This window comes from Ricinus communis, chromosome 5 (genome assembly GCF_019578655.1).
Source record: "Ricinus communis isolate WT05 ecotype wild-type chromosome 5, ASM1957865v1, whole genome shotgun sequence".
In the NCBI taxonomy this organism is placed as follows: Eukaryota; Viridiplantae; Streptophyta; class Magnoliopsida; order Malpighiales; family Euphorbiaceae; genus Ricinus; species Ricinus communis.
This window is the reverse complement of record NC_063260.1, coordinates 28,390,277-28,412,314: the sequence shown is the minus strand read 5'-3', so window position 1 is coordinate 28,412,314 and position 22,038 is coordinate 28,390,277. Positions and strand designations below refer to the sequence as shown.

General features: G+C 34.5%; 4 protein-coding genes across 5 annotated transcripts; 2 read left to right on the top strand and 2 right to left on the bottom strand.

The window, feature by feature from the left end:
* Nucleotides 1-99: 99 nt before the first annotated feature.
* On the bottom strand, nucleotides 100-3,071 carry LOC8284618 (protein LOL1). The gene is made up of 6 exons (XM_002519790.4): nucleotides 2,768-3,071; nucleotides 2,434-2,597; nucleotides 1,649-1,762; nucleotides 1,186-1,299; nucleotides 932-1,041; nucleotides 100-391 (listed from the first exon to the last, which is right to left on the bottom strand). Exons 2-6 carry the CDS (start codon nucleotides 2,495-2,497, stop codon nucleotides 353-355), a joined length of 441 nt encoding a protein of 146 aa, XP_002519836.3. The 5' UTR covers nucleotides 2,498-2,597; nucleotides 2,768-3,071; the 3' UTR covers nucleotides 100-352.
* Nucleotides 3,072-5,631: 2,560 nt separating this feature from the next.
* Nucleotides 5,632-7,971, bottom strand: LOC8284619 (plant intracellular Ras-group-related LRR protein 5). Its single transcript, XM_002519791.4, has 3 exons — nucleotides 7,354-7,971; nucleotides 6,101-7,017; nucleotides 5,632-6,006 (listed from the first exon to the last, which is right to left on the bottom strand). The coding sequence occupies exons 1-3, from the start codon at nucleotides 7,892-7,894 to the stop codon at nucleotides 5,878-5,880; spliced, it is 1,587 nt and encodes a 528-aa protein (XP_002519837.2). The 5' UTR covers nucleotides 7,895-7,971; the 3' UTR covers nucleotides 5,632-5,877.
* Nucleotides 7,972-9,991: 2,020 nt separating this feature from the next.
* On the top strand, nucleotides 9,992-15,668 carry LOC8284620 (MND1-interacting protein 1). 2 transcript variants are annotated; one of them, XM_048373842.1, is made up of 2 exons: nucleotides 9,992-12,093; nucleotides 14,759-15,039. In XM_048373842.1, the coding sequence occupies exons 1-2, from the start codon at nucleotides 10,405-10,407 to the stop codon at nucleotides 14,903-14,905; spliced, it is 1,836 nt and encodes a 611-aa protein (XP_048229799.1). In that variant the 5' UTR covers nucleotides 9,992-10,404; the 3' UTR covers nucleotides 14,906-15,039. The 2 variants fall into 2 exon arrangements, with proteins under 2 accessions (XP_048229799.1, XP_015575100.2); XM_015719614.3 differs by having other exon boundaries at nucleotides 9,994-12,093; nucleotides 14,835-15,668.
* A 2,808-nt stretch (nucleotides 15,669-18,476) lies between these two features.
* LOC8284621 (aluminum-activated malate transporter 12) lies at nucleotides 18,477-21,595 on the top strand. The gene is made up of 6 exons (XM_002519793.4): nucleotides 18,477-18,921; nucleotides 19,045-19,185; nucleotides 19,711-19,983; nucleotides 20,110-20,231; nucleotides 20,390-20,530; nucleotides 20,871-21,595. The coding sequence occupies exons 1-6, from the start codon at nucleotides 18,663-18,665 to the stop codon at nucleotides 21,492-21,494; spliced, it is 1,560 nt and encodes a 519-aa protein (XP_002519839.2). The 5' UTR covers nucleotides 18,477-18,662; the 3' UTR covers nucleotides 21,495-21,595.
* The last annotated feature ends 443 nt before the right edge of the window (nucleotides 21,596-22,038 follow it).

Genomic DNA, 22,038 nt, shown 5'->3' with positions numbered 1-22,038 from the left:
AATAACTCTTTCTCGTGTACTTGATGCTTACTTGTATACACATGTTAAAGTAAAAAGAGATAATGAAGTTCATCAATCTAATCCGAAAATATCCCGAACGCACACACAATCTGGAAGTTTCTCATATGATAGTACTTCAGTCGCATACATTTAACTTAAAATTAATGCCAAAACTGCTAATTCATGATTAATCACGGGGAAAAATGAAAAATGAAAAAAAGAACTCTCTATACATGCAACTAAGGTCATTTTTATCTGCTTGGCTGCGAGATGCAGTCACTGGAGATGCAGAAATCATATGCAAAACTGAAGCTGTGGAATCTGCAATCACTAACTTCTGTTTCTAATAACTTCAGCTGTTGAACTTCTGGTCAGTAGTGCTTGTTGAAGCCTGCAGTTTTAGTAATACCCCATTAAAAGCAATGCTAATACTAAATAACTCTAGTTATTTCTATGTATATTTATCATAATACTATTCAGGAAGTTCAAATTCAGGCAAGAAATTTCAGTACTGTGGTTCTTCTAGTTGATATTATGGCTAGAAGAAACTTTTCCTATTTTGTGGACCCAACAGAAATATCCAACTTTCGTAGGTAATTCTCAGCTTGTTTTTCACATGACACATGCTGAACAAAAGTAATACATAGAAGGCTTAATCAATGACCTATACCAATTAACATGTTCTTAATTTCTTTATCTAATGCTTCTGGTTATAGACTTACAGATATGATTCATATTTCAGTTCAACTTCCATTCCATCTATGCTTCTAGGATTTTATGAATATTGAACCTTCATAATTTCATCCGTGTTTCAACTTTGAAAGCTTATCCTTCATTTCTTTTGGATTTATATAATGCTCTAAAAGACACTAACTCAATATTTTCATTAACATTTGCTAAAAGGCGAAAATCAAACAGATCACATACTGACCCCAACTGATGTCACAAAATTGCAAACAGCGCATTTTACAGATCGTGCTCCATATTGATACATCAATAGCATCCTGCAGTTCCCACAGTTGACATGTGCCACTTGATTTGCTGTAATAATACAGATTTCGGACCTTAATTCATCTAGTAGTAAATCAATGTTAACCATATATATATGAAGCTAATAGAAGATTCTTATACTAGAATATTTGCTGGGAATATAACATTTCTTGTAATGCCAATGTCAATCATTACCTTCCAAGGCTAGATTGATGGTGTGACAACAGGAACATTGTACACTTGTTGCTCCGCGGATGTACATGAGTAAAGTGTGGCAGCCTCCACAAACCAACTGTGCCATTTCTGTGCCTATTGGAGATTAAACACAGAGGTGAATACCCTTTGGCATTGATTTTCTTAATAAGTTCATTCTTGAATGCTTGTGCTTTAATAAAAGTACTGACACAAAATGTAAATGCCCTAGATTCGGATTCTATTAACAGATAAACAGACCCAAAAAAAATATGGAGCACACATTACGCTTATGAGCCTACTTGTTGGTTTTCAATTACAGACGAGAGAAAAGGAAAGTGATTCTGCTAAGGCATTACTCATCAGTTTGATCATTTATTATGTTCAGATTATAAAATAAAATTGAAGTTGTTACTAGATAATCTTTGAAGATCGTCGAGCCAAGAAAGTGGAGAAAGAATTTTACCAGGAGGTGGCACAATTGTGACTGCATTGCATACAGCACAGCAGACAGAGGTTGCTCCAACGGGGTAGAGTAGAAGGTTTCGGCATCCAGAACACACAAGCTGACTCTGTACACCTAGTAACCAAGAGCTTACTTTATGAACTCGGAATATCAGGGGTATTAATAGAAGCAGATAACAACATGAAAATTGTATCAATGCTCAAGCTTAACAGGTCAAAGCTGCAAATGGTTTTAATATCTCTGACATGCCTGCCATGCAAAAGCCCCATTGGCTTAACGTGAAGAAAAATGCAGATCCACCCTTACCTTATACAATTTAATTAGAATATATACCATGTGAAGAAAACCACATAGTTTAGAAGTTCATGCTTGTTGGCATGGACCTAAAAATGGCTTTAATCTTCCTAATTGGTCCCATGAAATAAATTATTAATGACCAGTTAAAGCCAAATATATATATATATTAGCAGCTATAGTAAATTGGAAGCGAAGTGGAATTGTGAGAATATCTATTTTGAGAAACAACATGAGAAATTAAGTACAACAAACAACACAACCCTTCATAGCTATTTGCAGAAATCTTTTCATAACCTAAATGGGTGAGTCTGCAAATATAAGGAAAGCTTAATTTATGTTGAATTGTAGTTTTGGCACACTAGAGGCTCCTTTCATATCTATGTTATACAGAAAATATGAGGCTGAAACAAATAAGAAAGGAAATTCTCATAGTTTAAAGGTTAAAAAGAAATAAAAATCAACAAAGTGCAAAATGTAATTACAGATACCATTAGCAGCAGGTGGTGTATGAGGTGCTGGAGGTGTTGGATAAGGAGCAAGAGGAACTGGCATTATAGTGTCTCTCGATAGCTAATATTTTCTTTCTCAAATTCCTACAATCTTATAGCCTTAAAAACAGAGAGCCCAATCGTTTGTCCTATCCTTTCCATGCCTGCAAAAGATTAGTAAAATACTTAAAAAGAAGACAGTAATTAACTGAAAAATGCTCCCACAAAAGCAGCAAATCTGAATTTTTTACCATTTTGCAGTTACAATAAAAACAAATTTATACATAAAAATGATAAAATTTCACAACACACACATAAAAGAAAAGAATATTACCAATTGAGAAACTTTAGGTTTGAACATCATACAAAGATTTGCATTTTCCTTTCTCTATTTGAGTACAGAGAAAAGCTTTGAAGAGTTGAAGACACTAAACAAAGTAATGAAATTTGTGGAAGTGGGACAAGCACATGCCTTTAACAGCTTCCAAATGATGAGGTTGAGAGAGAAAGAGAGAAGATATAAATGGGCAATGCACAAAAAACAAAGAAAGAAAGCAAGGAGTTGGTATTGAAGTAAAAAAGAAAATAAAAAGAATTCTTTTGCTATTTTTCCTTTCCCAGTACAGAAAAAGCAATGCTTTTTGTTTTGTTGCAATATTTATAGATAGAGAGATGTGGTGAATAACTTCCATTCTGTTGGTGGCATATCAAGATCAACCTTGTCAGAAACAGTATACGCCCTCTCTCCCCACTTTTAGTGTAAAATATTGCATGCACGTGAGCATTATGCAGCCCGGATATCTCCTTGCTCATGGGAAATTGAAGGGTTTAGATTAAGCAAACATCAGACCCCTCGTAAATCAGTGCCGTCTGTAAGGTATTGCTAGACAGTCCACGTTAATTTAGTTAAGAAAATGACTTTTATATATTTATTAATTTTAAATAATTAAATATATATTAATTATTTAATTGTAGAATATATATATATATCTTATTTTGTGATTCTTTAAAATTAATTATTTAAATTTAAAATAAATAAATATATTCAATACAAGGGAGGTAAGCATTCAGTTATTATTATTATTATTATTATAAACAGATCTAATTTAAAACAAAATAGAGGCTTTCACAAATTTAATGTAATTGAACGGTAATCATTTTGTTATCACATTGAGCTTTTTCCTTTATCCAAAAACAAAGGGTAATGCAAATTGTCCAAAAAATACAATTAATTAAACTCGTATCGATTGATTCTATGTTAAGGAAGCTTGAATTGAACCTATATGATGACAAAATCGAGTATGGAGCTACGGAATACACTGCAACTACTGCAGCGAGGCATATAATCTCCAAGCATTACTCTTTGCTAACTTAGGCATCCCACCCGAAAACCCTTTTCATTGTGCAAGTTACAAGGGTAAAAATATAAGAGGAAAAGGACTTGGCATTATCATCAACCGAAGCAATTGCTGGACTTTGAGAACGATATAATATAACTGAGGACTGAATAAGTCAAGCCTTCATTCATTATTCCTGGACTCAGAGCCAGAGAGCAAGAAGATGGAGAGGAAGAAATTCCACCATCATTATATTGACGATATGACCGCATTTTCTTTCGGAGATACAAAACATGAAGGCCTTTATATGGACATCAGCTGATCGTCAAGGGCTTCTAAGTGTTTGTTTACCCTATTCTTTTATTCTGTTATTTATCGAGTTAGTAGTATCTTTTTCTTTTCTTTTTAATTTCCACTAGAAAATCTGCAGTCCTCATCCATTTTAAAACGTGGAAATGAGTGTCCAGAGCTGTAGATTCAACAGCATGATTTAATCTTATCTTTAAAAACAAATAAAAAGAATTGACATGTGCAATAATGATGTTCGTACACATCCGGAATATGATCTGTCCTCCTTCACAACCATAAGAACCAGCTTTGGAGAGCTGATGACATATTTCAAGGCCGCTGATTTTGAAACTGGACTGTTATTATTACTATTCAGGAGTTATCCGAATAAATTTTACTTGTTGGATGTCACGCCACATCTTCAATTTCTAGATTACTTCACTCTTGTTATTATAAAATTCAAATTCCAACTAATAGACTAAACAAGGAATAAGTTGAAATATCACCTAAAACTAGCCCTAATAACTTATAAAAATTAAATATCTACAAATTCTTACCTTGTTAGATAATAATAATAATAATAACTTTATGTTTTCAGTGCATCTCTAATAGTACTCTTTATTTTAAAAAGTATAATTTATATTATAAAGAACATATGTTAAAAAATAATTACATTAAAAAAATAAAATATTTTATTTAAATTTATACTCTTTATATTTTATTTTATCAGTAATTTTAAATAAAATAAATTAGAAGTACAAGACGTACTGCTTTGTACACTGGAATTTCTTTTTGTTTGGGACTGGATCAAAGAATGCTCCAGTTCCTCTCTAAATTTGTCAGCTTATAAGCTTATCTATCTATAGGTTTATAATTGTCCAAAAAAATCTGTAACTTATCATTTATATGTATTATTTATATATAAACAATTCACACGCTACGTTTCGAGGATCCAAAACTAGTTGTGATTAAAAAGTGTATGCATGTCATCTGGAAAGTTATCATTTATAAGCTTGTCAGAATAATATATACTCACGTTTGGATAAGCATGTCCTCAGTAAGATATTTTCGTATTTGGGTGAACATGAGAAATTATATTTATTAGATAGTTATTTATACTAGTTTTGCGACCATCTCTAAAAATTTACTATTAACTTTCAGTTAAATCATAACTATTAATTTAATGACTAAGACAATTCAATTGTCTTAAACATTAAATTAATAGTTATTTTAAATTTAACTGTATTGCTCACTGAAATATGAGAGGGTTCAAATCCAGCGTATTGGCAACCAAATTGCATCACTATTGATCGTGGAATGCAATTAAGAGTAAATATTCATTAAGACCCATCTTAGAATTATGCTGACTTTGACAGAAAAGCTTCTCAGAAAAAGAAAAAAAAGATTGACAGAAAGGAAAACTACCATAGGATACTGTAGAATTAGTGGTGCCTTGGGAGTGTACAATAATAGAAGAAGATGCATTACTAATTCAGTTTGCCACACTTTCCTGTATAATTTTGCCAAGTCAAGAAGTCAGTATACCTCTTATTGACATCAATAAATATATAAATTTTCCATAACTCCAACAGAATGGGACTCGTTTTTTATTGCAGTAATAACAGTTGAGTGCTACTTTGCAGTAGATGATGGTAATGTGCAAACAATTGTACACAACATCGTTTTTTAATCACACTTGAACCAAGAAAAACTAGATGTTGCAATTCTTGCGGTATTAAGACACCTTTGAAGAGAACAAGTTGTTACCGAGGAACAGACATTTCAACTTGGGCGCATGAGGCTCCACAATGAATTAAAATTACTGAGAATTTCTCCTGAATGGCCAGAAAATTAAGCAGGCTCTGTGCCAGAAACCTTTCTTCTTCTTTGTTGATCGGATTTTGACATCTCTCTTGGCAACAAGGTCGGCCATAAACTGAACAGAAGCCTGATGAATAAATTGGAATTAGAAGGTTATTCTCAAACTGGTAGAAACATGAAAGCTCTGATAAACTAAAGCCAAAGTTGCAAACAGACTTTACCTGAGCACCCAATTTAGCTACTTGTCTTGGTGGAACTTCTAAAGGTGTTCCATCAGCACGAAATACTCTCAGTTTTGACAAGAACCTGAAAGAATCTGGCAAGACTCTTATCTGATCATCACTGATATCCAACTCTTCAAGCATCTCAAGATTTCCAATCGATCGTGGCAAGTCGGTCAGGTCAGCAAAGTTCTCGCCCACTTTCAATTTCTTTAGACTTGCAGCAAAACACAGGTTTTCAGGTATGGATTCAAGTTCATTGAAGCTAACATCAAGTTCCCTCAAATAGGAAAGATCACCCATTGTCGTTGGCAACTTTCTGATCCTGTTGTAGTGCAGAGTGAGAATTTCCAAGCATCCAAGTTTTCCAATTGCCTCAGGAAGAGCTCTGAGCCTATTGAAATCTAATCTCAGCTCCACGAGCGATGAGCAGTTTCCAATTGTGTATGGAATCTCCTCTAGTTCATTTATTTCTACATTCAATATCTTCAAGCTAGTCAAGTCCCCAAGAGCCTCTGGCAAATGAGTGAATTGATTTGAGCTCAGGTCAAGATTAAGAAGGTTTTTCAAGTTCCCAAAAGAAGATGGCAGTGATTTTAACCTATTGGCACGGACATCAAGATCAGTAAGATTCATTAGCTCCCCAAATGAATCAGGAAGGTTTATAAGTTGGTTTGAGTGAATATCAAGCTTTGTTAAGACTTTGAGGCTGGTAATGGTGGTTGGAAGCGCCATTATTCGATTTTCAGATAAGTCCAACTCAGTAATAAACGACAATTTCCCAATTGATAAAGGAAGCCACTCAATTTGATCCATCAACTTGCCTTTGAGATCAAGAACTACATCTTCAGTTTTTGCAGAGTTTTCTATGATAGCTGCCACCTTCATTAGACTAAATTTTTCAGGTTCACCTTCACCTATGTACAGAAATACACCAAAATTAAATCCATATGTTGAAGCCATGAATTACTCACCATGTCGTAGATTGAAAGATGGAAAAAAAAATCTATGCTAATTAACCAAAAAATCGAGAACAGCATCAGATCATCATACTTCCAGTTACAGAAATGAACCGAATCCAAGTAGAGCAATTCTTGAATTTGACTTATAAACTTCATACTAAAATACTTGAACTTCATGAAGATGTAAGGACGCCGAGAACTAGGTGACTTACAAACAGTTTACTGAACTGCCAAATTACCATGTTATCTATTTAACCAAACATAATAAACAAACTACTTCCGGGTTTTTACCTGAAAAAAGAGATGGCTTAGTAGAAGAACTCTTCACGAAATCCTGGAAACCATATTTCGCTAAGTTTCCATCTTCTCTTCTATTAATCAAACTCTCCTCTTTAACAGTACTTTCTGTTTCAACTTTCTCTAGTGGATCACTAAAACCAATCATTTTGTCTTTGTGGGTATCTCCAGAAACTAAAATAGAAGCTCTTTGTATCAATCCATCAAAGGTCTGAAACATCTTATCAACTTCAATTAAGTGAAGAGCTTCCTTCCTCTGTTCATGGCTTTGAAACAAAACCATATTCCTCCTCAGTTCTTTCAGAACATAGAAGAGTTCATCGGGAACATTTCGAGGACACTCTTGCTTCGAAATTTCCTCAAGCTTTTGCTGCTCCTCGCAGTTGACACTTTTAATTACAGACATGGCAGCCTCTGCTTCTTCAATGGAGGGTCTTGCTGCTGGCAGTGATCGGTAGAGTTTCATAATTTCCTCAACTGTTTCTAAAAAAGCAGGTGATGGGTGTTGATCGTTACTGCTCGATTTCGCAGCCATGGCTACGATGATTCTCAGGAAGTCAATGTTTTGTTTGTTACTTATTCGTCTCTAAAGGATCAGATATTATATAGACTCAAGCCGGCGACTTCCATTTCAACAAAATGAAAACGTCACAAATTCCTGGTAAGAAAATATTTGTTTTATTTACTAATTTACTTTCCTTTTCTTTTCAGTTTTTATTTTAACATCAGAAAAATCTTATATTAATTTCTTTTTTCATTCAATAATTTCTTAAAAAAGTTCAAACATATTGGATAATTCATTTTTATTTAAACATCGGACAAACTCTGTAGAGCTCAGTAGAGATTTTAAATTCCAACTTCTGTTTTTCTTTCTTTATAATTAGAAAATTTTAGAAATTCAAAAAGGAAGAATTTAAAAAAATAATAATGAAAATGACCTTGAGGAATCCAAAAGAAGAAATTTCTTCCTATGTTCCTCTGTTTCAAGTTGATAAGATAAAGAAAATGGAAGTGTGATTCAATAATAGAAGAAGGGATGAAAAGCAATGGAAAGAAAGAAAAAGGACTTTATTTTATTAAAATAACTCAACATTAATAATTAGTTAAGAAGAAGAAATATGAAAGTATTGTTTTCCCGTTAGATGAGTGAAATACGAAGATAGCAGTACAATTAACATATCATAGGTATATAATTTATTTTAAATTTCCACTTTCAAATTATATAATAACATATTAAAGTAGTATTTTATTTTCTGTACGCTAATTCTACATATTTTAAAAAAAATTAATTAGGCGATAATTAATTGGGTTTGGTTTAGTTTCTATGGGTTCTTTTTTTAATTTCTTTTAACACAATTAAACTGAAAATCTTGATTTAAGTTGGATTGAATTGATTAGATTTGATGAGTCAGAAATTATACTATGAATGAGATTTTTCATATTATGAAATAAGAATTCAAATAAAAAAATGACATGGAAAATTTTGTTGGACTCGTAATGGTAGGTAAGTGTTGGAAAGCTCAAAACTGAACATAGAAACACTATTTAAAAAAATAATTGAAAAGTAAAATGCATCTTTCGTATGTAGCTCATGGTGCCCAAATATTGAACAGCCACCACGAGATAGCTTTTGAACAGGCTGCAAAAGGCAACGCCGCCCCAATCATAATGTTCAAGTTGATGAATATCCTGTAAACTATTCAAATCAACTTTTAATCCTTTTTATGTAACCTAAAATTAACAATTTTGGTATATTCAGCTAAAGGCCTAATCATCAAAATCACTTCAGAAGATGCCTTTTAACGAGAGGCAACTGTAAACACTTGTACACTACTAAAACACCTCCTAATAGACCAATATCTTAGACACCTGAAAACCGTTGGACAATGTCATAGAGATGAGATAACCAGACGATGGGTAGCCTCGCTAAGCCCAGAAAATAGGATACTTGCCCAATCTTAGCAGGCTAGCCAAGCCATTTGGCCCTCCACTAAGTGAGCAGTGCATTGAGTCTCCATATAAAAGGGTTTTCCCTCCCCTTCATTCCACACACAAAAAAATCACATTTGAAACTTAGTTGATACATATAATTGAGCAAGTCTTCTTTATGATTCATGCTTGATTTGATATTCATATGCCTCGTCAAGCAGTTCTGAGGTTAAAAAATATAGTACGATTGTTGCCACCTTGTATTAAATTAACAGTTGTATATATTGCTACAAGCTAAGATGACTGTGGACCTTAACTCCTCTGCTACTCCAACTAACTAAGTTCTTGAAGACATATTTATATTAATTGCTCCAAAGTAAATTATCATATCCGGATAGGACATAAAAGCACTATTTCAAATTAAAATGATGAGAATATAATTTTAAATTTATAATCAATTACATTAAGAATATTATATTTTTATTTATTTTAAAAAAATTTCCATTCAATCTTTGATATATACATTATAATAAAAAAATTAAAAAATATATATTATAAGTATTTTATATTTTAATATTAAATGATTGATACACTTTTTATAATTTTAAATTAATAAATATATATACATCATGCATATATTTGACGTCTACCAATTATAAATAATACTATTATGGGAATAATATGAAATATAATTTATCGCAAGGCCTGAGGTCGCCCTAGCCCCATTTGGGGTGGGTTACGATTTTCCCGGAGTAAAGGCAAAACAAGCATCCATGGCCTTTGGGCCATCACGATGTGAAGATCTACAGCAATGTGGGTCCTATTTCCAACACCAGCAAATGCAGAGTCACTTATTCAAACACTCGTGCTATTCAATAAGGAAAGGTGCCCCACTGTTGCAGCCGTAGCCAAAGATTTAAAAAGGTAGATGCCCCTCACTCTCCTCCTGTCGCCATTTTTCTTTTCTCTCATCTTCTTCAGAATTCAGAGAAAACGACCCAATTTCTTTAATTTTCTCCCAACCTGTAACTCATTTTCTTGAATCTTTGCTTTTACATTCTTGATCATCTATTTATTTATATTGTTATAAGGTTACATATATACATATACGTATACATGGGTTGCACTGTGAGGGAGAAGCATATCCGTACAAATCGGAGAGCACGATCAGCTAAACCTGAATTTGACCCCTGCTGTTATGCGTCCTCGATATCCAAGTCCATTCTTGAATCAGGCCTCAAACCCTTGGCTTACCACCTGGGTCTGCACGATCCAACCCACACCAATCCAAACCCTAATTCATCTAATGCTAATCTTGAAGATAATGGTTGGGGTTATTGTACTGAAGAACAATTGGAAGAAATCTTATTAAAGAACCTTGAATTTTTGTATAAAGAAGCAATTGCTAAGCTTGTTTCATTGGGTTATGATGAAGATACTGCTTTAAAAGCGATTTTGCGTAATGGGCATTGCTATGGTGGTATGGATGTTTTAACTAATATATTGCATAACTCTTTGGCTCATTTGAATAGCAATTCCGGTACTAATTGCAGTAGCAGTCATGGGAGTTTAGATGAATCCGAGCCTGTTTTTAATGATTTAAGGCAATTGGAGGAGTATTCTCTTGCGGCCATGGTTTGTTTGCTGCAACAAGTTAGACCACATTTGAGTAAAGGTGATGCCATGTGGTGTTTATTGATGAGTGATCTTCATGTGGGTAGGGCGAGTACTATTGAAATTCCACCTGGTAATGGAAATATTACGGTGCAGAGCAGTCTAGAGAGTTTCAGTAGCAATGGTGTTGATAATGGGGTTGGTGTTGTAGCACCGGCCCTATGCAGATTTCATGGAGGGTGGGGGTTTGGGAATGAAGGAGGATCAGAATTTGCTGTCAATGGGTTTTTCTCTTATAGTGCAGAAATGACTTTGCCAAAGGACATTGATTGTCCTAAGAGGTTTAACCTTTCACCTTCAATGAAATCTCTGTTGAAGAGGAATGTTGCCATGTTTGCTGCAGGTTTTAGGGCTAATTCAAAACAGATGCAGTTGCAGTCTCAGGCTCAACCGGAGTCTTGTGTGGGTGTTTCGTCAGGTGGGGATGTAACCCCAGCTTCTGCAGGTAGCAGGGTTCTGGTTGAGAATGGTGAAGTGTCTCAAAATTCGAAAAACCAAGATGGGGTTAACTCCGTGTGGAACAAGTTTCAAGATGGGATTAGTTCAGTGTTAAGTAAGTTCAGTGACTTGAATCTTGATGAAAATTTGGAGCTTGCTGGAGAAGATCAGAAGGATGAGATGATAGTTACTCTGCTTCATCAGATTAAGGATTTGGAAAGACAAGTAAAAGAGCGAAAAGAGTGGGCACATCAGAAGGCAATGCAAGCTGCAAGAAAGCTTAGTAGTGATTTGACAGAGCTTAAAATGTTGAGAATGGAGAGGGAGGAAACACAGCGATTGAAGAAGGGGAAACAGACTCTTGAGGATTCAACAATGAAGAGGCTCTCAGAGATGGAGAATGCTTTGAGGAAGGCAAGTGGCCAAGTGGATCGGGCAAACGCAGCTGTGAGGCGGCTTGAGACTGAGAATGCAGAAATCAGAGCAGAGATGGAGGCTTCTAAGTTAAGTTCATCAGAGTCCACGTCAACGTGTATGGAGGCTGTGAAGAGAGAGAAAAAATGGCTGAAGAAGCTCTTGGCTTGGGAGAAACAGAAAACTAAGTTGCAGGATGAGATTGCAGATGAGAAACAGAAGATCAAGGAGTTGCAGAGATGCTTGGCAATGGTTGAGCAGGCTCAGAAGGAAGCTGAGGTGCGTTAGTTACCATCCAATCTGTGCACCCACATATATTACGTATTCACTTTTTCATGTTATTATAATTCTGAAGTATAGGTGAATTCTGAGAATGCTGATTGTGTATTAGCATATTTCATCTTGCGCCCCTGCGATAAATCATCTAGTCAATTCTTCCCTCATCGTTAAACTCATTCTTTGGTCTTGTTTTGAAAAGAGATGGTCTAGCAAATCATAAGATAATGATTTAGAGATTACATGTCCACTGTATAGCTTATATCTTCTGATATGGTCTCCAGATTTATACATGTTTGTTTGATTATTGTGGCTAGTTGAAGAGGATGGATGAAGTAAACAACGGAAAATGAATGTGATATAGCTGTAATAATCCAAAAGCCTGGGGTTATAAAATAAACGGGTGCAAAGCTATGTATGGTGTAGAGCTTTAATCTTATGCTACTTCAGAATAATTGAGAACCTCATTTTTGTCTTGAATCCACTTTTACTTGCCTGATCTTGGAGCTCTATCTGTCAGGAGGAGCACCTTTGGGTTGTTATGCCTTTTCTTCACTGCTCAAAATTCATTTAATTTTATTTGCATAGACAGGTGTACTAATTCTTATTTTGGATGGATCTCTAAGTGCATCTGTTGTAAATTTCATTTAGGCTAGCTGATAGTTAATAATTTCACATCCTTTTAGACAATATTAATTATGTTTATCAAAGGCACAAGGCGATTAAGGTGCAAAAGAGTCCTGGAGCTAGGCACAAGGATCAGGCGCAGGCACAGATGTAGGCCTGAAAGACATGAGGCACTAAAGAGAAGAAATAAGAGAATAAAATTAGCCAAGTAACAAAATGTTGACAAAAGCCAAGTAAAACTTAATACTAAGAGACATGGGACAGTTAATAATTTAAAAATTTTCCTAAAGATCACGCAGAAACAATAATCTAACATGTCATAACTAACAATGTTACATGAACAAAAAAAATTTTAGATGCTGTTGTAGGATGTGAGGAGCATCTAAGAAAGGAGAGAAAATTGCTTATTTGTTGGAAGGTTGAATTTCATGGTGGTGATATATTCTGAATCTTTATTCATAAAAATAAAGTTACTGGAGGCTTCCCTGAAAAGCTTTTGTCATCACTATGCTTTGTTCCTGATCTTAGATACTTGAATGATAAATATCAACCCATATTGCTCAGCCTTGGCACTTTCCCTGATTGGTTACCCATCATGTCAATGTGATCTGAAATGGCATAAATGTGAAGTAGATATGCTTGATATAACTTTCAATATCTGCTATTCTATTCAAAGAAAATATAGGATAATAATAATAATAATAATAATAATAATGATATAGCGGGATGGATGATATAGAGAGAGGTAGAATAGTAATTAAATAATAGGGCGGAAATAATAAGAAAAGACAAAAAAAGGGAAACCTTGTACCTGGATTATATTTTTTGAACTATGAAATCTGCAAAAATGAATAGAACTTGTTTGTGATTTGATTCATTGGTATTAACATGCCCAATTCAAATTGATTTGAGGCTTGATTCAAATCGAATTTTGTAATATTAATAACTACTATATCTAATATTTGGTTCCCTTTTGCACCGAGTCCATGTATCCTAGAGTTTCATCATTACAAAAATCAGGTACTTAGGTGAATACATTTATTATCCACGCCAGAGTCCAAGCACATAGATTACCACTTGAAAAGTTGTTATTTGACCTTGCAGAAACAAGAAATAGGAGGTGCTAGAAGCTCTTTTAGCATACATTGCTTCTCCCAGAAATAACTAATTACCTTATTTTTATTTTATCTTGTACATATAGAAAGCAATAGATTATCTTCTCAAATTCTGTTTCTCCTTCCTATTCTTTTTCTTCCAGATGACAAACACTAAGTGATTGTCTTGATTTTGGAAAAGGGTTAAAACACCACTAGATATGGCTCTGATTAACTGAAGATTAAGTTGTATTGAATCTCAATTTTTATTGTCTTGCATAATACATGTTGCACTGTGTAATGTAATTATGTGAGCTGAAGAACACATGATGCCATTCATGGGAAGCTGATTGAGTGCAGATGTAGCTTCTCAGACTGCACGTATGTACATTTCATGCGATCTTGAATGAATAATGCAATTCTAATAGATTGAATGCTCTTCTTTTGTTCTATGGTAATTTGATCTTTGGAAGTTTATTTTTCTTCATTCTGATCATAGTATAATTTTAATTCCATATTCTTATTTTTTGTTTTCAAAGGTGCGCACTGACACCATCATTGTTCTGCAGTTTTGTTGACATTATAATGCCCGCTTTGACTGCAGGACTACCTTGGTTTTGATTAAGACCCTCAATTTTATTCTGTAGTGTTTATTATTCTATGAACATATTGTAAATATGGATTTGTTCTTTCAATTTGATACTGTGCTGTTATAACTTTTGACTGGTTGTATTGTAGGCATCATAGGATTTGGCATTATGATTTGAAAATAAAGCATTTAGTGCAAGTTAAATTTTGATCTCAAAATAAAGTTTGTCCTTGCTCTTACGTCACACGTCCTTTAATTCTGTATTTTGTTTATTTCATAATTATGAACCCTGTCAATAATCCTGTTCACGGTCTTGCATGCTTTTCCTAATTATGAATTAGCAACTTCAAGTTTTCAGGGATTCTTTCATTTAGGTCTTAGTCTGCTTATCTACACTAGGAACCAGATATGCTGTCTGATAGCCGTAATTACAGGCAAAATGGAGGCAGGAAGTGAAGGTGAAAGAGCAGGTTTTGGCCCAGGTAGAGGAGGAACGGCGGTCTAAGGAAGCAGCTGAGGCCAGCAATAAAAGGAAGCTTGAGGCTTTGCGCCTCAAGATAGAGATAGACTTCCAGCGCCATAAGGATGATCTCCAGAGACTTGAGCAGGAGCTTTCACGTCTAAAAGCATCTGCAGAGTCCCCTGACTTGAATCATCAGTTAAGTACTTTACCCTCTGGAAAGCCTGAGAAGACAAAGCCCCAAGGAGAAACAATTGCTAGGCTGCTGCATGAATTAGATAAACTGGAGGATTCATCTGATAAAGGAGCCAACTGTGAAAGAGATTGCATAATTTGTATGAAGGATGAAGTCTCTATTGTTTTTCTTCCATGTGCCCACCAAGTTATGTGTGCCAGTTGCAGTGATAATTATGGGAAGAAGGGTAAAGCTACTTGTCCATGTTGTCGGGTTCCAATAGAACAGAGAATCCGTGTTTTTGGTGCAAGTTCGTAATCATGGGTTGGTGCGACAGTAATAAAGGTCAACCGAAGTTTTACTTTTCTATATGCTTGATGGTACGCATTTTCTATTTTCTTGCAGGACTGCTTGCTATGACATATATACTTGCCTTGAAACACTACTGCTTGTACTTGCATCACAATGAGGATGTAGGTAAATAAGAAGTAAACTTCTTTTAGGCTCATGATTTTACACATACTTGCCGTGAACAAAATGCTGGTCTTTCAGCGAGATGAGAATGTATTTAAATAAGAGCTGAGCAGGCTCTAGCTTTTATCCTAAAACAAATGAAATGTTTGTTTTACCTTATTTTTGCCATTGAAATGGTGTGGCTTATTTATCAGATTTTCATATTTATTTTCGAGATGAAATGAAAGTGCAATGAAAAAAATTTCTTTATTTATTTTCTCAGAATAGTTAATTCCTTCCATGGATTAACTGAATTGAGCTGCTCATGAGTTGCTCATATTTTGGGTAGAATCGCAGTTTAAATAGTTTACAAAGGGCAGTGAACTTGTTATATATACATATAGGCCTAACCAAACCTTCTTGACATTTTGCAATTTTCACCGAAACTTATAATATTTGCAATTTTATTAAGCAATTACAATTGGTAAAAAGAGATGGAGAGTTTAGGTTTCACTCAATATGATCTATCAACGTTCACAACTTTTTTGGAAAGGGTAAATGCAAATCTTTCAAAATAACACAACATGCAAAAGCAGATGTAGGATCTTTATGCCCTAAAAAACAAGTTCTTGCTGGTCAAGTTCCATAACAATATAATATTTTTTTTTTATTAATTTTAGGACATTTCCGAAAAATTGTCTTATTTGTATATTTGAGCTTCAGTCGGCTAAACGCCTCACAAACATTCAAAGCCTTCATAAAATCAAAAGAAAAAAGATTTACAAACCTTTTGACCTTTGATAATTCTAACTGAATTACTTAGAAATGTAAGGAAAAAAGGTTTATCTTTTAAATAATTTCAACACAGTTCCATGGGCAAGGACACATGAATTCATGAAATTCGCAAAGTTCTCTTAATGTCATTTTGTTCCTTAAATTATCATTTTTCTATATTTTCCCCTCCTAAACTTCATTTTTTGGGCCTGTCACTGTACAACACTATATGAGAAATTAGAGGTTTATAATTTATGGGAAAAATAAATTCACCATTCTTTGTTTTTTTTTTTTAAATCTTTAAGATAAATTGCATAGCATTAATGGATTATACAGATTTTAAAAAAAAAAATATATATATATATATATATATATATATATATAAATATTCGCTCTGCAAAATAAATCTTTTGCACAACGAATATTTTAAAATTAATTATATTCCTCATGAAGGTTAAATTGATGAATGCTCGATTTTATTTGATTGTGTTTATTAATTATACTATCTAATTATATAGTAGGTTCATCTTTTCCCAAGAAAAGAAACGTACTAACGCTTTTTTTCTTCTTAACATTAAAAGGATTTTCTTGAACCATCGATTATTTTTGTTAAATGGGGCTAACTTTTTTGTGAACCACACAAAAACCTGACATTCTATCAAAATTGCAAGTGCCATACGAACATGCTTTATTTATATTATTTGGCTTAGCAAGTCCTTGCATTCTAAAAAATCTGAAAAATGAATGAAGCATGAAAAGTGGCAAAATAAGGACTTCAAATTGAGAGGCAGAGAATAGCTGGGGCGTGAGACCTGAGAAATTGACTGATGCCATGCATATGTTAGGTTAACCATAAAAACCCTAAGAACAACCACAAGGCTTTCTTTCATAGCATGTCGAGTTAAGACATTAGGTAGCTGTATTACTAATATTTTCTCGTGACTTGAAAAGGGGTTACCTCTGCCTGTCAGTCACCTTTGTGTTGCATGGGGATGTGGTGTGGGTTGCCTTTGGTCAATTGGCGGTGTTCTTTGTTTACCCAACCACAAATTTAATTATTTTTCCATCTCTACCTCAACCTGTTCATTAATTAGCAGTCTCCATTAACTTTTGGCTGATGGGTTTTCTTATTTCTGTCTCATTATCATATTAATTAGGGCCATGTTCTTTTCTTAGCTTTGGTTTGATGCAACTCAATGAAAAACTTGAAAAAGATTATCCCAGTTTGTGGAAGAGTTCCATTGTACAACTTATGTTCTGCAATTGATATTTCATTCGTAAGCACACATGATATGATATTAGATTCCCCCTTTTATTTAGAATTTCTAAGCTTTAATAATGGAGGTTGATTATAAAACTATAAATAAATAAATAAAAGAACAAAAACAAAATTCAACTTTTATTCTACACAGACTAGCTACTAGTATTAAAATTATTATTAATAATAATTTATTGATCTTATGATTTTCTTTAGTATATAATGATATTTTATATTTTAATTTCACTATCTCAAGTTCTCATCATGTGTTTTATATTTTATATTTGTTTTAGCATTAGATCTAAGCTTTTTACATTCAAATTAATTTGTTTGATATTAGCTCAATAATTAAGCACCTCTTTATGACGCACAAAGAGGGAATCGGCATTAAATTCCACTGCCTCCAATCATCTCTTCAACCAAAACCAGAAATTAGAGTAATAAACATATATATTATTCCTTAAAACTGAATCTTTTAAACATTTTGATAAACACTTTTTATTAAGTTCTGAGTTTTTATTTTTGATTTGGCTGCCGTATACAACATTAATTAAATAATTTCAAGTTCATGTAAAAAAGAAATATTTTCTTGTTATCTAAAAGAAAGAAAAAAAAATGGTCGGTAATTGGTAGACACTGGAAAGTACGAGGAGGTGTTGATCTTTGTTTATGTTGTACTACCTACTATAAGATTGTTGTAAGAAGCCAGCAAAACTTCTAATTACCGCACCTAATAGCTAATAGAAGAGTAACATATATATATTAATGTTTTATTTAAATTGACTCTAAAAATTATTTAATCTTGCTGGGTTACTTAATTTTCCACTTTTGTAGTGACTGTTACCACTATTGAAACTTGAAAGCTACCCTCCTCAATATCTCTGCACTTTATAATGCAAGGCATGTGAATATGAGAAAGAAGCTCACCTTAAATCTCAATATAAAGTAGCACCTTTCCATTTTAGACGGAGTTGGAGTCCTCATCATATGACACTGTAACTCCCTACTTGCAATAATAGATAGTATAATACCATTTCTATAATCCTTCCCTATACCATTTCTATCTAGCTAGCTAGCTGCCTCCTGTATTTCCTTGTTATAGAACAAAAGGGTTGTCAGCTTCAGGGTATATTTGCATAGAAATGGCCACGGTTGAGGAGAATCTGAAGAAAAAATTTCATGTTCTTGCTGAGAAGGCGAAAAGGTTTCCGGGTTTTGTTTGGCAATCAACTTGGAAACTTGGTCGAGAAGATCCTCGAAGAGTTATCCATGCTCTGAAAGTTGGTTTTTCTTTGACACTAGTCTCCTTGTTGTATCTCTTAGAGCCTTTGTTTGAAGGAATTGGACAAAGTGCTATTTGGGCTGTAATGACTGTTGTTGTTGTTCTCGAGTTTACAGCAGGTAATTTTCTCTATCGGATGCCATAATATAATAGCTTTGCACTATCCATTTTAACCTCCATCAAATTTCTCTTTATGCAGATTCAATTCTTTACTTAATACTAACCTTGATCTTTCTTCACAGGCGCAACCTTGTGCAAAGGACTTAACAGAGGTTTAGGGACACTTCTAGCAGGATTATTGGCATTTGCTATTGAGTACATTGCACAGGAAACTGGCCACGTCTTTCGAGCCATTTTCATTGGAGCTGCAGTTTGTGTTATAGGTAAAGTCCAATTTCATGCAACTGCAGTTTTCATGGAAAATAAGTGTATTTGTGTAGCAAAACACTAAAAGTAGCCCTAATTCACAAAATTCAGCAGCGGTCAATACAGAAATTTGATAATTTTAAATCTTATTTGATGTGAAAGACATTTAAGCATGTCAATCGACCATAATTTTGTTATGGTGATTAGCTTTCATAATTGCATTTTTGATACTAGTCTTAAATCTCAAATTGTGCTTTCATGTGCTTAGATTCTCTTCTCAGGGCACATCCAAATGCCTAACAACAATTACATCTTCCATCATTGCATTATAAAAATCTAAAAGAGTTTCTGTCTGTCTGGTTATGTTATGAGATATACTTGTCATGGTATACTCTTCTTTCTAATTTTTATTTTTACAAGTTTTAGTTTCTTTTAGTACTTTTATTTTTGTTTTACTTTCTTGGGTTTTGTTTTTCAAGATCAATGCACATAACTCAGAGTTTATTCCCCTTAATATGCATCTTTCATTTTCAATTTGACAGGGGCTGCAGCTACATACATCAGATTCTTCCCTTATGTCAAGAAGAATTATGACTATGGTGTTGTGATATTCCTCTTGACATTTAACTTGATAACTGTTTCAAGCTTCCGCGTCACCAATGTATTAAAAATCGCCCATGAACGCTTCTACACCATTGCCATTGGCTGTGGCGTTTGCCTATTAATGAGTATTCTGGTATTTCCAATTTGGTCGGGAGAGGATCTCCATAATTCGACTGTGTCGAAGCTTGAAGGTCTAGCTAAATCTATAGAAGGTACGCATACATACTTCAGACCTAGTAATCACTCGGTTCTGTTTCCCTGTTCATGCATGCAAAATTATGGCTTCATGTTTATATGCTTTTATCCTTAAAATTTTGATATCGCATTATTTGTTGTAGCTTGCGTAAACGAATATTTTAGCGATGCTGAGAAAAAAGTTACCCAAGATAAATTATCTGACGATCCCATCTACAAAGGTTATAAGAAAGTTCTGGACTCGAAATCACAAGATGAAACTTTGGTGAGTTCTTTTAGCTTATTCACGTGTAGTTTGCTGACTATACTTCAATTCAACTAGTCCTTAATCTGAATCACGTTAGGTTCCTTCATAAACAATTTTTGACAGTAACTGGTAGTTTAATTAGGTGCTGAACATGTTTCATAATATGAATTGAGCAGGCATTACATGCGAGTTGGGAGCCTAGGCACTCGAGGAATTGCAAATATCCTTGGCAGCAGTATGTGAAATTAGGAGCTGTTCTTCGCCATTTCAGTTACACTATTGTAGCTCTTCATGGATGTCTGCAAACAGAAATTCAGGTAAGGCAAAAGTGTCTGGGTCACTAGCTAGTATGCTGTGTCATCACGTTCCAGAGACAGCCCACTAGCTGCAAAACATGAGTAACATGTAGTATTATTGAATTTGGATGAGAAGCTTCATTATGCTTTCAACTTTTCCTTCATCAGAGATCCTGGATTATCTGTCTTCAGGTTGTCACAGCTTGTAAACATAATAATGACTAATAACATGTCTTGATCCTATACAATAATAAGGTGTCATAATTGCATTTTTGATGTTTGATTCTTGTTCCTTTGATGATTGTTTCCTTAGCAGCTTGGATTCAATAATGATATCTTAATTTTATTTCCCGATAAGCAGACACCGAGATCTTGCCGTGCCCTCTTCAAAGACCCATGCATTCGCGTCGCAGGCGAAGTATCAAAAGCACTAATGGAGCTTGCCAACAGTATCCGAAACCATCGCCACTGCTCTCCGGAGATACTTTCGGATCATCTGCACGAAGCCTTACAGGACCTCAACAAGGCGATAAAATCACAGCCGAGGCTTTTTCTAGGGTCCAACAGTAACCAAGCTACCAACATGCTAGCGGTAGCAGCAGCACATGCTAGACAGAAGCAAGAGAAAGATCGCGGGGTGTCATTATCGAGTGTGAAGACGGACAGCTGTGCATTGCTAGAATGGAAGACGAAAAGGAATGATCAGCAATCGAGAGAAGCGGAGAGGAAAGTGTTAAGGCCGCAGTTGAGTAAAATAGCAATAACCAGTCTTGAGTTCTCAGAAGCACTTCCTTTTGCAGCATTTGCATCTTTGCTGGTGGAGACAGTAGCGAGGCTGGATAATGTGATCGAAGAAGTGGAAGAACTGGGAAGGGTAGCTTGCTTCAAAGAGTTTAAACCTGGGGATGAGGTTATTGTCAACTGTGAGACACCAAAAGTGAATGTTGCCCAGAATCATGTGTCTTCTTCTGATGGGGCAGAGTGATAGTCAATTATATAGCATGTACACTAAGCACCCCAAAACAGGAACTCCATGTCTTTTTTCTTTCTAATGATTATTATCATTTCACCTTTTCCCCATTCAAACTCGACATGGTCACTCAAAATTATGTATCTCGTGATACAAACTAAAGAATAAATTTAGCGCATAGTACACATTAAGGTAAGGTTGAACTCACCCATGCCATGAAAATTCCTTATTCACAACTAATTCAATTTGACCCACTGCTTCAAACTAAGAATATACCTGGCGCATGCTGTATCAGCATTCATAGTATGCACTGAACTTCATAAAACTAAAGACTACTATTATTATTACTATTTAATGATCAATATTGTATTATTTAATTTGTTTTTATAGATTTCGATTATCAGTTGTTCCTGGTGATAAATTTATATGGGCCACTCCACTACTTCAATTCTGCATGTAGAGCTCATTTTAATAAGAACTGAACTCCATAATTACAGGCGGATTATTGCGGAAGCGGGAGTCGACTCAAAATTGGTGGAAGGATTTGTAAAGATTACTC

Coding starts and splice junctions, on each gene's coding strand:
- LOC8284618 (XM_002519790.4), bottom strand. CDS start 2,497: ATGCCAGTTCCTCTTGCTCCTTATCCAACACCTCCAGCACCTCATACA. Junction 1,763..2,433: donor TACACCACCTGCTGCTAATG/GTATCTGTAATT, acceptor CTTGGTTACTAG/GTGTACAGAGTCAGCTTGTG. Junction 1,042..1,185: donor CATCAATCTAGCCTTGGAAG/GTAATGATTGAC, acceptor GTATTATTACAG/CAAATCAAGTGGCACATGTC.
- LOC8284619 (XM_002519791.4), bottom strand. CDS start 7,894: ATGGCTGCGAAATCGAGCAGTAACGATCAACACCCATCACCTGCTTTT. Junction 7,018..7,353: donor TAAGCCATCTCTTTTTTCAG/GTAAAAACCCGG, acceptor TTCTGTACATAG/GTGAAGGTGAACCTGAAAAA. Junction 6,007..6,100: donor TAGCTAAATTGGGTGCTCAG/GTAAAGTCTGTT, acceptor TTTATTCATCAG/GCTTCTGTTCAGTTTATGGC.
- LOC8284620 (XM_015719614.3), top strand. CDS start 10,405: ATGGGTTGCACTGTGAGGGAGAAGCATATCCGTACAAATCGGAGAGCA. Junction 12,094..14,834: donor AGGCTCAGAAGGAAGCTGAG/GTGCGTTAGTTA, acceptor CCGTAATTACAG/GCAAAATGGAGGCAGGAAGT.
- LOC8284621 (XM_002519793.4), top strand. CDS start 18,663: ATGGCCACGGTTGAGGAGAATCTGAAGAAAAAATTTCATGTTCTTGCT. Junction 19,186..19,710: donor AGCTGCAGTTTGTGTTATAG/GTAAAGTCCAAT, acceptor TCAATTTGACAG/GGGCTGCAGCTACATACATC. Junction 20,531..20,870: donor GTCTGCAAACAGAAATTCAG/GTAAGGCAAAAG, acceptor CCCGATAAGCAG/ACACCGAGATCTTGCCGTGC.